This window comes from Capsicum annuum, chromosome 12 (genome assembly GCF_002878395.1).
Source record: "Capsicum annuum cultivar UCD-10X-F1 chromosome 12, UCD10Xv1.1, whole genome shotgun sequence".
Classification (NCBI taxonomy): domain Eukaryota; kingdom Viridiplantae; phylum Streptophyta; class Magnoliopsida; order Solanales; family Solanaceae; genus Capsicum; species Capsicum annuum.
The window spans coordinates 72,773,811-72,788,373 of NC_061122.1; the positions used below are offsets into that span (position 1 = coordinate 72,773,811).

The window sequence follows — 14,563 nt, forward strand, 5'->3', positions numbered from 1 at the left end:
TTCAAACTACAAATTATGCTCCACGAGCAAGAGTTGACTCTACCACGTTATGTTTTCATGACCTTAAATTTGCTTTGATGTAAAAAAAAAAAAAAAGATCCCTTTACGAATTATTCAATTTTTTATTTATTAGCAAAATATAATAGAAGTTGAGAAAAAAGAAAAAAATGATCAAACAAAATAGAGAAATAAAAAAAAAAAGAGATTGAGAAAAATGAGGAAAAAAAAAAGAAATGATGAAAATAAAAAATAAAGGATGAGACAAATGAATTAAAAGAAAAAAAAATGAAGAAATAGATAATGTTTGAGAAAAAAAAGATTGAGACAAATGAATTAAAACATAAAAGTAAAATTAAAAGAAAATATGTTATGGATTATGTTATGGAAAACTTAATGAATTATGTTATGGAAAATTTGCAGGATCCAAAGAAGGGCTGCACCCCAAGGGTGTGAAGTAGACATCTTATCCTAATGCAAGCATTAATGGCTACAGATGTAAACATGCATCTGCAAATTTTCCATAACATAATTCATTAAGTTGTCGCAACAGAATATTGCTCATGCCATCATTGCTTTCTTTCATTTATAGCAGTTGTTCATCTGCAAAGTGGGAATACACTTGGGTTTGTTGTTGTTCATCTGCAAAGTATTCAAAAATTGCTTGGCACATCACACTCCCATCATAGACAATTAAATACAGAGAGGCATCATAACTTGGAGTAACTTTCATCAGGAGACTCCAGCCAGAGTACCATATTGATTTACAATCATCAAAACCAATGTGAAAAGAAAAGAAATGCAATTTTGAAGTTCCAATTACAGCATAGCAGAACTCATATACAGATTTCAATCAGGGATGAAGCAGTGTCCGAATGGTCGCCAGCTGATATTATGTTCCATATCGATATTCATTTTTTACCGGCAACAAGAAGCAGATCTTAGCCCACACAGCTTTGATTGGCAAAATTGAAAACCCGAAGTTGCATATATAATAATGGTTCTTTCTTCTTTAAGCCGGTTCAGAAGTACGACTAGACCAAAGTGAACTTAGAGAACGAAGACGTTTGAAGTAATCTCCCAAGGCAAGGAGACCCTGAGCTGATTGTTGCACACTCAGTATGCAGGACATCTGTAGTAGGGTTTCTTGGCGAAGATGATCTGCCTGTTACCAAAAAGGCAAACCATACTAAGTCGGTAGATTAGTCAAGTATGACCACGTGGAAAAAGCACGTCAAGTAGTTACACTTGTACTCATACTAAAGATTCTCACATTAAAAATGGGTAACCTTGCAGATTTTGCCTTCTACCTAGCCAAATGAATAAAGATCTCCATTTCTAATTTTTAGAACAAAAAACATCATTCCAAGTTTATGTGGATTTTGCTCAAATCAAGCTATCTAATCATTTCTTTCGTGTAAAAATTGCATTTCTCAGCTATATTGTGGCCACATATTTACGTGGGCTGTATCCCACTTAAAATTGCAAAGACCATTCTGTAAGTCTAGAATTGCTATTAGAGAAAAGGAAGCAAAACCAAAAATTGACATGTTACCTGATTTACAAATCTAACTAGAGCTTCCAACTTCTCAATGGTAGCGGTCATTTGTGGAAGGATAATTCCGTCACCTAGTGTACCAGCTGCAACAGCCTCGGCAAGAATCTGGTGGAGTTTTACCAGTCCTTGGGACAATGCATCTTCTGCCTGCTGACAAGACTGGGTGAGGTTGCAAACCTCCTGGACTTGTTGTTCTGTCAATGGCTCCACATGTGGCGTGAGAACCTGTAAGAACCAAATGATCATGTATAAGCACTTCTCTTAACAAAATACATTGGAATTGAACACCACCAATCATAGTAATGGGCAGCCCAGTGCACTAAAGCTCCCGCTATGCACGGAGTCTACGCAGCCTTACCCCACATTTCTGCAAGAGGCTGTTTCCACGGCTTGAACCCGTGACCTCCTGGTCAAAATGACAGTAACTTTACCACCAATCATTGTAGACCTCTAGAAAACAACCAAAGGAAAACAAAACCCTGAGAGATCTTCTGATGGATTTGCTTCAACTCTCAAAGTAATTAAACATTGAATAGGTATCGAGCAACAATCAACCAGTGGTTCTTACCAAGTCCTCTAAAATGACTAAATACTTTTAAATTGTGACACCCACTTGCACACCCTCAGAAAAATTTCCACTTCTACAGGGTAGATAAGAGGGAGTTGTCCAAAAGAGTTTGGAGCACCAAGGCTTCAAAATAATTTTCAAAATGAAAAAGTTGCTTCTTTTCTTGGTGTGCAGAAAGGTATGCCATACTAACAGAGGACCATCTGAAAAAGAGTACGCCAGTATTGTGAGTTGTGCTTCGTGTCTGTCGACTGTTATATTCTCAATGTTCAACAGGCCGTGTGTGTTTCCAAGGACTCTGGGAAGCAATCACGAACTGAAAATCGGCAGTAAAAAGAGAACAGATGTGGGAGAAATCACAATCATGCGTCTTTTGTCGCCATGGAATGAAGAAATAAAAGATTATTTCATAATAGTAAGATTTTCTTATTTGTTGTATTTCATGCAAAAAGAGAGAATATGGCGTTGCATAGATGATTGGCAAACTTGTTAGATGATTGTAGATTCATGTTGCGTCACATAAACGACCTGTACAAGTTCTGAGACCATTTTATGTTTATTGATGAAAATTCTGACTTACCAAAAGCTAATTTGGCAGGGAATCCTTGAGCAAATATGACAAGAGACTTAAGACAAAATGTATGGTTTCCACATGTGTAGGAACTAAGGGCTGACTAACCAAACAAAATCACATCAACCATTAATCATATTAATTCAAGCAATACAGACAGTTTTTCAGAAACAGACTCTCTACCCCAAAAAGGTTGGGGTAAGCCCTGCATACACCCTACCCTCCCCAGACCGCACCACTCATGGGAATATACTGGTTTCGCTTTTGTTGTAATACAGAGAAAGTTCTAACAGAATTTTAAGGTGAAACCGGGACATTTGTGGCCATGTCTGATACCAGATTAACTTGCATGTGTAAATGTGAATCATCAACCAACAGATTTTTCAATGAACAGGAGTTTAGACACTGTTATGGCAAGTTATGCTAGATAAATCATCACCTTTAAAAGTTCAGAGGGGCGGAATCCCCCAATCCACAAGAAGAAGCGCTCAGCTGATGCCTTCCATGTGCCAGACATAAGGTAGAGGACATCGGTATTTGCAGCTGTAGCTTTCAAGCGAAAGAGATCAAAATAGTGATTCAAACAACCCTCGACAAGAATGCGCATTTCAATTTCACCGATTTGGGAATTCAGCGCACTCTTCAAATCATCTGTTTGTCTATCTTGCTCTTCCACCCAATGGCCATACTCCATTTCAAAAGTAGCTATTTCTGCAGAATCAAGAAGTTAGGGTAAAGTTCAAACAAGAAAATGGACATGAAAAAAAAAAGAGGAAGAGGAAAAGTTAAGCGAGGTAAGTTGAAAATTTGAAGTTAAATGGTATCATAATAAGAATGCATCAAAGCCAACTGCAGCAAAACATAGTATCAAAATTCAAAAGAGCATGTATTCCCAAACATATAACTATCCTTTCTGACCATTATTTACCAATGAGAAGTGTAGTTCACAGGGAAAAAGACTCTAATTCTGACAGGCAAGCAAATAATTTCTTAGTTCAGAAATGTATATATGCTGGAAAGAAAACTAGTCACTATGATAGTTTCCATAGGTAAGAAGTTATGGTTACAAATCCAATACAATAACCCTTTGTATTAGCTCTATCCAATTAATGCCATCTTACCAAAAAGTCACCCATCTAAGCCATTACCTCATATAAGTAACTGAATAGTGATCGTTAAAGAAGAGAACTTAGCAGTAAATATACAGACAAAAGCAATTTCAAACATATATCTACTTACTATTATTGATACTCAGATACAGTGAGCAATGAATCCACACGAACTCTATTATATCATTCCAAGCACAACTTTTTCATTCATATAGTCAGGCAAATAGTTCTGAGCATGAACTTCTTTTACCAATCAACAACAAGCCAGCATCAATCTACACACCTGAATTTGCAGTTCCAGAGCAACCTATCTGACTAGTATCTAAACCACCACCTACATACAAACCCTGTTGCAAAATGTTAGTTGATTTGTTAAATTTATTTCATCTCAGAAAGTAAAATATTTTAGACTTCAATAGCTGAAAGAGATCCAATATCTCAGACGTTGAAATAAATTTTCCTTTTACCTGTTGTCTAGCACGTTCTAGTTCTTGTTCCAACTGAAGCAGCTTCAGTTTACTATTTTCCAACTGCTGGACATAGGCCTGAGTAACAGAAAGTAAATTTAGAATATTTATGTCTCAATAGAAATAAGATTTGACTTATTTTAATTCAAAAAAAAAAGATTAGACTTTTTTGAAAAAACATAACGAAATGGCTGAGAAAATCTGGAATTGAATGAACAGAATTCAAGTGATACCTTCTTCCGTAAACGACTTTTACGAGCAGCCTCACGGTTTTGTGCGAGGCGTCTATTCATCTGTATATAAAGCTACAGCATTAAGCAATTTCTATAAAGATGTGAGGTAAATGAGTCCTTGCACACATGAATAGAGATTCTCGACAAAAGAGAGTTTTTAATACATGACGGTGATCCAGCCATCACCATCATCATGTAAATAAATACTTTCTGCATACTCTAACAATTAATACCCACTGGGAATTGGGTAAGAAGAGAACCAGACAAATATAGAGAAAATCTTTACCTTGTCAATGCGTTTACTTGTTTCTGGTTCATATATATTAGACCTTCCAACTGTTACATGTGAAGGTTCCTCTGTCTGTACACATTAATTATGTTAATTAGCATATTTTGCTGCATAACTAAAACAAAAGAAGATATGAAAATAAAAGTCAAAAGGAAAAAAGAAAGAAAAGAGTTGTACCTCATTATCTAATCTTTTCTCCATAATAGGCATCTCGCTCTCTAGGCAATTCTCGACTTCAAGAATCAAGGTGTCTGGGAAACTGCTACCTTTGAAATCTCCCCACATGCCAATCTGCTGGATCGGGTCACATATACCCATCCTTTTTGAGGCAACAAATTGAGTATAGGTTGAAGAATTCATCCTCTTTGGACTGCCATAAGTAAGAAACAAGTCAGTTATAAATTGTCAAGAAATTAGACAAGTGGCATATGCTAAAGAAAGAGGCAAGAAATGAGAAGCACCAGAAAATTGTAGGGAACAAAAATCCCCAGAACCTAGTTTGGAGTACTGAATTTCTTTTACACCACCGATTCTAATATTATCTAATCCAGCAGACATAAATCAGCATTAGCTTAGATGATTAACCGTACTTCTTGCAAAAGCTAAATATGCAACATCGGAATAGATTGTGAGTATATTGTGATGAGGTGCGAGACTCAGGTAAGGGGCTGAAAAAAAATAGATCTTAAAATTCAAGGGACCTATATCCACAAACACACATTCTTTCGATGGTATTCCAATCTATGTTGACAGAAAAACAATTCCGTATCAACAGGTTGATATGACCAGATATTACTTTCGATGATGAAGAGGACGTGCGCAAGACTGAGAAACATAGATTTGATATTAAAGCGATCGCTGATCAAGAAAAACCTGTGGAAGTTAGCATCTTCATTTCGAGTACGAATGTACAAACATCAAATTCAAGTAGTTTTTTATTACCAACTTCTAATAACAGGCCATTTCAACTACTCCCTGACCTTTTTTGGGGTGTATGTTTGTTCTCTGACCAAGTGACCATTACTTAACATTGTAGCATACAAGAAAGGAGTGGAAAGAACGACAGTGAAACTATTTCATGGCGATCAACATTAGATTCATGTTTTGAAGTCATCAAAATGCAAAATCCAGCAGCTAAATCCCATCAAAAGAGTTGACCTTTCGTTAAATTCAAACTCATCAAACCAAAGAATAGCATCAAAGTCCATTTATACAATCAAAGGAGTCTAACACCCAAAGAACAATTTAAAGCAGTTTTATTCTCTCAAATTTCTTGTCCAAAAATAATGCACTCAGCATACAATCTTAAAGTTAAATCAATAGATACATGAAAAATAGTTTCCAATTTTCAAAACACCGGGTGATTTTTTCCCATATAGTGAGAGGTGGCAGTATCCTGTGAAATTAGACAAGGAAATTAGACAAGGTGCATGACAGTTGGCCCGGACACCACAGTAAAAGAAAAAAGTCTCCAATTTTTTTCCAGGCAAGAATATAGTTCAATTCAAGCCATACAGAGAAAGGGGTAAAAGGTCAAACAAACTAGTAATCATTTCTCAAATTTCTAATCAATAAGACAATAAATGAAAAAGAATGACGAACTCATGACTTTTTAGCAAGAAAGACTCCATTTTGAACTAACAGAGGACAAATTAAATTACCCATTTGATGCACTAAATGCTTAAAAAGATTTACTTATTTCATAACCTTTAAAAGAAACTAAAAAACAGTAGAACAAACCTTAAAGCCAACAACAGGAAAGTCTTCAACAAGAAAGCTTTATTCCCGCTTCAAACCTCTAAAACCTACTTAATCCTTCTAAACATCCATAGCTTAAATTTCTTTGAGTGAAAAATGAAAGAATAGAATCTTATCAAAATTCCAATAACATCAAATCAATAAAGCAAACCCGATAAACTAAAGATACCCAATTCATTAATTCTCCAAAAAAGATCATTCACTTTGCATATATGAATATGTATACAGAGAGAAAGAGAAATGTCTACATGGGGGTATGTTTGAAAATGGGGTATCTATACCAATAGATACAGATATTATTATATACATAGATTTTAGGAGGAGTATGGTGTATTTTTATTGTTGTTGCGATCATTGCTACAGTTGAAACAAGATTAGAATCTTGAGAACGAGAGAACTTGTCATTTTTCCACTATTTAATACTCGCCCTCTCAATTTATGTAATACTTATTATTTAACTTACATAAAATATAAAAAAAAAAACACTTTTAAAGCCGGTTCAAAGCAAGTCATGCATATTTGCACGTTAAATTGTTACTGTTCATCAAAAAAAAAATTGTTACTACTTAATATAATATAAACACGTCAGTTTTTTTTCCCAAACGGATTAAAAATAAGAAGTATCACATAAATTATGAGAGTAAAATGACATCATCACCCATGGTGGTTGGTGTCTCCGATGACCACCATTTGAATATGGTAAACTAGATCGGTCATGGGAATATCCGTTGCAGGGTGTGGCCATTAATGGCTGCACGCGCTTCAGACGGTAACATTTAGGATTTACCCCTTTTTATATACATTTCTTGTCTTAGCTAGCATGGTCGTGACATTAAGGGGAAAACTATGTTTTCTTTTTGTTTTGTTCCATGTCCCATTAACCTAGATTCACCAAAGGATTTTTTCATTCTCAAAATTTAGGGTGGACAAATCTCAATTCACATATTGCAGAATTTAATTATAAGAAAATAAAATTTATTTTTCAAAGCTTGATTCAATTAATTCAAATTTGCATATTAAATTTATAAACATGTCAATTATTTTAATATAATTTTTTTAACAAAAATATTAGGTCATTTGAAACGGAAGAAGTAATTAGTAAATTAATGGATTGACAATTAGATTCCAGAATATTCATGAAAATGAATTTTGCTTATATGTCAGGAAACTTTGCCCTGGAGGTTAACTAGTTAGATTTTAGATTCAAATCCTGTCAAAATAATTGTTGTTAAAGAAGAAATTTATTAGTATTTCGTATATATACCAAGATCATAAATGTCATGGGCGTTATAAAAGTACTATTTACTTTGCATCATATCCTAGTGTGAATTAGACAAGTAAGCGGCATGATTTGTGCTAATGATTTTTTTTATATGAATATTTACTAAAGTACTTGATTATAAGGGCGGAGCTCCTCTTTGGCGAGAGGGTTCATTCGAATCCTTCACGAAAAATTACACTATTATATATGATTAAAATTATTTTTATTTACATATAGTAGATGTTGAACCCTTTTACTATTATATATGATTAAAATTATTTTTATTTACATATAGTAGATGTTGAACCCTTTTCAGTATGTTCGTATGTTTATTTCTTTAACTCTCTTTGTAAAAGTTATGCTTCCACCACTGCTTGATTACAGCTGATCTCAAGAATACTAATTTAAAATTTAATAATATTATTTCACTGTTAATGAAAGTAAACAAAATATGAATATACAGGGATAAGCAAGAATATCCGAACATTTTATAGGAAATTAATTTATATATTTTTTATTTTAATATAAAAAATAGGGTAAAATAAATTTTAAAATAATTATAAAATAAAATAAAATTATATTTTAAAATTATTATCTTTATTCCACGTACAAATGATCCCTTAGCCTTTAGGCAAATCCAATATCAATGAATATACTCATGATCCATCCAAACAATGCTTTAATTTTCTCTTTTTTTCCTCGAAGCTAGGTTCTGTAAGCTATAATTTCAATTATTTTAGCTCAATCTTTTATTTCGAAAATTAAATTTGTTTGTCATTGAGATTAAAATATTTTTTAATTATTTAAGATTGATTGTTTCAGCTACTTAAATAAATTGATGTATACATCAAATGTGGCTGAGTTTTTATCATGTTGTTCTGCTAACCTTTTTTTAAAAAAAAATTATTAGTATTCTTCTCATTAATAATGCGATTTTCAAAGTTGGTTATGGTGTGTGTGACTTTCATCGGTTTAACAATTAAGTTAGTGGTGAGGGATGTGGTTTCTTTGCAGGGAAGAAAGGCTAAGGCAAAGGGATCTCATCTCCCTCTTGCTCTTGTCTTGATAATAGAATACTTCTTATGAGTTATGACAAAGATGAGTAAACTTTCTAACTTTAGATATATCACCCTATGTGCAAGAAGCATCAGTTCACACATTTAACCTTTGCAGGTAATCTTATGATTTTCTGTTCAAGTAATGAACAATCAATAGTCAGAATCATGGAAGCTATCAACTATTTCTATGGAATTAATTACTGATTTGTCAACTAATAATGAAAAGTCTAATATTTTCTTAGCTGGTGTGTCTGCAAATGTGAAAAGTAGTCTGCTACAAGTAACAGGTTTTACTGTTGGTGCCTTGCCTATCAGATATATAGGCTTATCATTAACACATAAGAAGTATGCTCCAAAAAATTGTTACTAATTGAGTGTTAAGGATCACATCAACAAGACATTTTTCTTATGCCGGAAGGCTTCAAATTATTAATTTCGTGATCTTTGCTTTGCAAAATTTCTAGGAATTTGTTTTTGTACTTTCTCGGAGTGTGATAAAATTAGTTAAAGCCAAATATAGGTTGTTTTATGGGGTGGAACTGAAGATAGAAATAAAGTTAAATTAATCAAATGATACTTGTTGTGTGTTGGGTTCATAGTAATAGTAATGAAAGGGTGTGAATGAAAATGTTAAAACATGTACGAACGCGTGAACAGTAGCACTGTTTCGCGTGAACAGTGCACTGCTTCATGAACTGATGCATGAACAGTGACTGTTTCGCATGAACAGTAGCACTGTTACGTGAACAGTGGCACTGTTTCGCGTGAACAGTGCACTGTTTCACGAACTGCTGCAACACTGTTTCAAACTGATGCAATGTTTCACAAAATGGTGTACTATTTCAGAAAATTACTGCAATGGTTTAAGTAAACAAACATGTATTTTCAGGAAAAGACACACACCTCTAAATTGAACCAATGCCACCTTTCAAAAGGGCATCTTGTGGCTATAAATAACCTGCTTTCTTCCACAGGTTAAGAGAGAAAAAAATTTCAGAATTACAAGCTTCTTCTTCTTCTTCTTAAAAATACTCTAAGTGTGATGATTCAAACTGTGAGTGTGTTCGAAGAATCCGCCTATTTGAGGTACCGCTATAGTCGGATTGAAAGCCATTTTATCCTGGGAGGAAGATTCCATAACCTCGGGTACAGTGAGCGAATTATTCCTTAAGGAAAGTCTGTGAATTCAGACGACTTGGCCTTAACAATTTCTGTTTCATCTATATTTCTGAAATATAAAATACACCTCTTGTAAAGATTATTTTGATCTTGTGTTGAGGGTATTTGTTCAACTTTGTTGTGTTCTTGTTCATACTTGAACTCGAGTTGAAGTTGTTATTCTATTATACAGATTCTACGTACCCTGTGGAAGATAACAATCTTAAGGAATAACTTTACAGAATCTGTATTGCCTATTTTTGGAGATTAAAGCTTAGGCTTTCTACTCCACTTGAATTTAACTAGTGATTAGAAGACAAAATCTTCATCACAAGTTAAGGTTCACTCGGTTGACAATTCAAAGTAATAAAAACTTAATGGTTAACTAGAAATAAGAAGAAGAAGAGTTCAAAGTTATTTAACTTTGTAAATAATATTCTGAAAAATACTAAGTTTTTGTCTTGTGGTGACAGAAAAAATGACAACTGAAAGTCAAATGATGGATGCGACAACGTCTATGGGGGCAAATAATATTGCCACATCAAGTCGCACAAATGCTCCACCAACGATGGCACCGGCGGAGAAGCCTGGAAAATTTTCTGACATCGACTTCAAGCGGTGGCAACAAAAGATGTTTTTTTACCTCACCACTTTATGTCTACAACGGTTCACTAGCGAAGACGCTCCCGAGGTGACCCAGGGAACCTCGGACAAGGACCGCTTCATTATTGTAAAAGGTTGGAAACATTCGAATTTCCTTTGCAGGAACTATATTCTGAGTGGTCTCCAAGACGACCTCTATAATGTCTATAATGGAACCAAGACATCAAAAGAACTGTGGGGGGCACTTGAACGGAAATATAAAACGGAAGATGTGGGAATTAAGAAATTCCTTGTTGCATGGTTCCTGGACTTCAAAATGATTGACAACAAATCTGTTGTCTCTCAAGTACAGGAGTTGCAAGTCATCATACATGATATCCTAGCAGAAGGTATATTTTTGAAAAATACCTTAGTTGAACAAATTAAAAATGTTCTTAATATTCATATAAACTATTTTGTAGGTTTAATTGTGAATGATGCTTTCTAAGTAGCAGCGATAGTTGAGAAGCTACCACCTTTGTGGAAAGACTTCAAAAACTACTTAAAGCATAAACGCAAGGAGATGACCGTTGAAGATTTTATCGTCCGACTTCGTATTGAAGAGGGCAATAAAGCTGCCGAAAGAAGGTCAAAGGGAAATTCTACAATGAATGGAGCCCATATTGTAGAAGATGGTCAAAACAACTCGAAGAAAAGAAAGAAAGTTGAACATGGAAGCAATCAACCCAAGAAAAAGTTCAAGGGAAAATGCTTCAATTGTGGCAAAATTGGCCACAAGTCCACAGATTGTCGAGTCCCGAAGAAAGGCAAGAAAAAGGACCAAGTGAATATGATTGAGTCCAACCAAGAATATGATGATTTGTGTGCTATGTTCACGGAATGTAACTTGGTGGGGAATCCACGTGAATGGTGGATAGATTCAGGTGCCACACGCCATGTTTGCGCAAACAAAGAATTGTTCTCGTCATTTGCTCCGGCTCAAGCAGAAGAAATGCTTTACATGGCCAACTTCGCTACTGCTAAGGTGGAGGGAATAGGAAAAATTTTCCTAAATATGATTTTCGGCAAGGTCTTGACACTGAACAATGTATTATATGTTCCGGAGTTACATAGGAACTTAATTTCTGTTTCACTCCTAGATGAGAACGGATTCAAATGTGTAATCGCTTCTGGGAAAATTGTAGTTAGCAAAGGAGAAATGTATGTAGGAAAAGGTTATCTCACGGAGAGCCTTTATAAGATGAATGTAATGACTGTTGAAATGAATAAAAGTTCGAATTTATCTTATTTGCTTGAGTCTTATGATTTATGGCATGAACGTTTAGGCCATGTTAATTACAAAACATTACGAAAACTGATTAATTTAGAAGTTTTGCCAAACTTTGAGTGCAATAAATCAAAGTGTCAAACATGTGTAGAATCGAAGTATGCAAAGCATCCTTATAAGTCCGTTGAAAGGAATTCCAATCCCTTAGACTTAATACACACTGACATTTGTGATATGAAGTCAACACCATCTCGTGGTGGGAAAAAGTATTTCATTAATGAAAAAAGATAAGTAAAATGATAAATCAAATTAAAAATTTTGGGACAAATAATTTTAGACGGAGAGAGTATTATATATGACAATATCATTTATTGAAGAGTGAACTAGGTCTATGTTTGACAGCTAGTTTTTCAAACATATACAAATTTAAAAAATAAAAAATTAACACTCCCCCCGTCCTATTTTATGTGTCGTCATTTGATCAGGCACGAAATTTATGAAATAACGAAAAACTTGATAAAGTTTACCAAATTGTCCTTTATCAAAAAATGTGCCACTAACTTTTTTTTAATTAAGTGGGATCAATAAGGGTAAAAGGGTAATTGTGCCTTTAAAAAGTTGTCAAATAAGAAAAGGCGATATTTATTTTGGAATGAATTAAAAAAAAAATGATGATACATAATTTGGGACGGAGATAGTATAAATTTTACATCAAAAGTTAAGTAATTTGACTCTTAGTCAAAGAAATGATAGGATTAAATACTTTTATAGAAGGGTCATTTGGTTGCTAGTTTGAAAGTAAATTATTTATGTATTAAAATTAACATAAGTTGTATCATATTTTATGGTATTTTAATTGTTACATATAAAAGTTCAACACACCAAATAGTGTTGATTAATGGTTTATATTCCCGCATACCTAATATGTATAAATCATGGATCAGTTTATGTGTTACATTTTGCAGGGTAAAATATGTATTTTTTATGTTTTAATTTGTTTATTCTATTTTTTTTTAATTTGTTTTATAAAGAATATTTTTTTATTTTTTTGATAATTCTTTAATTTTAAATTTTCGTATTCCATGTCTAATACCAAAAGATCAAAATGTATTTTAATATAATATAATTTTTAATTTAAAATCATAAAATATAAAGTCTTTTTCTTTTTAAAGTTCGTATCAAATCAAAATAAAATAATAAAATTGAAGTTAAGTAAGTTATAGCTAACACATAATTTAGAAATATACGACCAGCTAAACTTTATAAACTTACATATATATATTGGTAATATCTGCGTAATTCTAACGATCAATCACCGATCCGTGTTGAGAGAGAAATTTCTTCAACATGTCACGCGTGGATTTCACGGGCTCCATGGGAGCGTGAAAAGAATGATCAGCATAGGGGAATTTTTAAATGGTTGTTGTCAACTTCGCGGGAAGTGTAGTGACGAAAGCAAACTGTGGTTGGGACTTTCTTTGATTGGAGTAATTAATTAATTAATTTAATTTTGGTGCTTATGATTTACAAACAAGTTTTCAAATAAAGGACACTGTATTTATTTATTTAAAAGAAAAAAAATATTCAAACCCCTAATGGAGTACTTTTACTTCAATTATTGAATAAGAAATTAAAGATCTCACGTCTTTGAAGCGAATTAAAGTTCTTCCAACTTTGGAGAAGGAAAACTTGTTTATTGGACGAATTTAATTAATTAAAATAACTTACCAGAAAAAAAAAACTGAGTTTCATTTATATAATCTCCTCATCAGTGGACATAAGTTTTATACTAATAGAATTAAGGCCATCTATTTTTGTTATAACAGATAACATATATCTTATCTTTTAAGATTACGAATTTTATATTTTAAGGAGATTTATTATTTTATATGTGATTTTTATTGGGATGACATTCTGATTACTAGGAGTATTAGGAGAAGAAAAAGTTCTAAATTAATTTATGCGTTATATAGCGAGGTACCATCATGACATATATGACTTTTCTAATAAATTAGGAGAAGGTTCTTCTTTTTGCATAAAGGATTTAAGTAGTTTATACGAATAAACAAACAACTGTATGGTAAGATGATTAAAGTTTAAACACATAGAGTGTTATATCATCAAAATGATATTGCAAGAAAAAACATTCTTATAATTGATGGGGATATACAATATCAATTATGGTTCAGTTGAATTCAATAATATAAGTTTAGATTTTTATGCATTAAGAAATTTACTTGATATAGCCCTAGATTATTGATTTTCTAAATCAATAATTCAAATGGTCAGTAAATTTAATGATATTCCAAATTCATAAAATTGAAATTGTGAATTTTTCTATGCTTAAAACATTATCAATTACTTTAGAAAAAGAAACCAACTAGAATATAGTCTTGACGTGTATTATATGCCTAATGAGATATTTGTCTAAAGTGAATGAGTATATACATGGAAAATACCAAAAGTTTGAAGACTTCTTGAGTTAAAGCATCACCACTTTATCTTTGCCTTTTAGGTTATAAGGATTTCTTGTCATGAATGTTTAATCTCTTGTACTTTAATTTTAGGTCGGAAAGATAAAAGGAACATCAGTTTTGGCTTGAAAGAGAAGTAATCAGTTCTCATCCAAAAGAAATGACCTAAAGAAAACAAGAAGTACAACATAT

The 14,563-nt window shown here is 33.1% G+C and overlaps 1 protein-coding gene across 7 annotated transcripts; it reads right to left on the reverse strand.

The window, feature by feature from the left end:
• Window positions 1-647: 647 nt before the first annotated feature.
• Window positions 648-7,354, reverse strand: LOC107855162 (TGACG-sequence-specific DNA-binding protein TGA-1A). Of its 7 annotated transcripts, none has more exons than XM_016700166.2 (9): window positions 7,209-7,354; window positions 4,970-5,162; window positions 4,790-4,864; window positions 4,504-4,575; window positions 4,271-4,348; window positions 4,087-4,150; window positions 3,134-3,405; window positions 1,553-1,780; window positions 648-1,162 (listed from the first exon to the last, which is right to left on the reverse strand). In XM_016700166.2, exons 1-9 carry the CDS (start codon window positions 7,265-7,267, stop codon window positions 1,010-1,012), a joined length of 1,194 nt encoding a protein of 397 aa, XP_016555652.1. In that variant the 5' UTR covers window positions 7,268-7,354; the 3' UTR covers window positions 648-1,009. The 7 variants fall into 7 exon arrangements, with proteins under 7 accessions (XP_016555652.1, XP_047257771.1, XP_047257770.1 ...); XM_047401815.1 differs by having other exon boundaries at window positions 4,504-4,563; window positions 7,209-7,318; XM_047401814.1 differs by having other exon boundaries at window positions 4,504-4,563; window positions 7,201-7,310.
• Between the last annotated feature and the right edge of the window lie 7,209 nt (window positions 7,355-14,563).

Excerpts from the sequence above, each read along its gene's own strand:
- LOC107855162 (XM_016700163.2), bottom strand. The coding sequence starts at position 6,905 with ATGATCGCAACAACAATAAAAATACACCATACTCCTCCTAAAATCTAT. Across the intron at positions 4,576-4,789 it reads CAAGTAAACGCATTGACAAG|CTTTATATACAGATGAATAG; the intron begins GTAAAGATTTTC and ends TTAATGCTGTAG. Across the intron at positions 3,406-4,086 it reads CTCTGGAACTGCAAATTCAG|AAATAGCTACTTTTGAAATG; the intron begins GTGTGTAGATTG and ends TTGATTCTGCAG.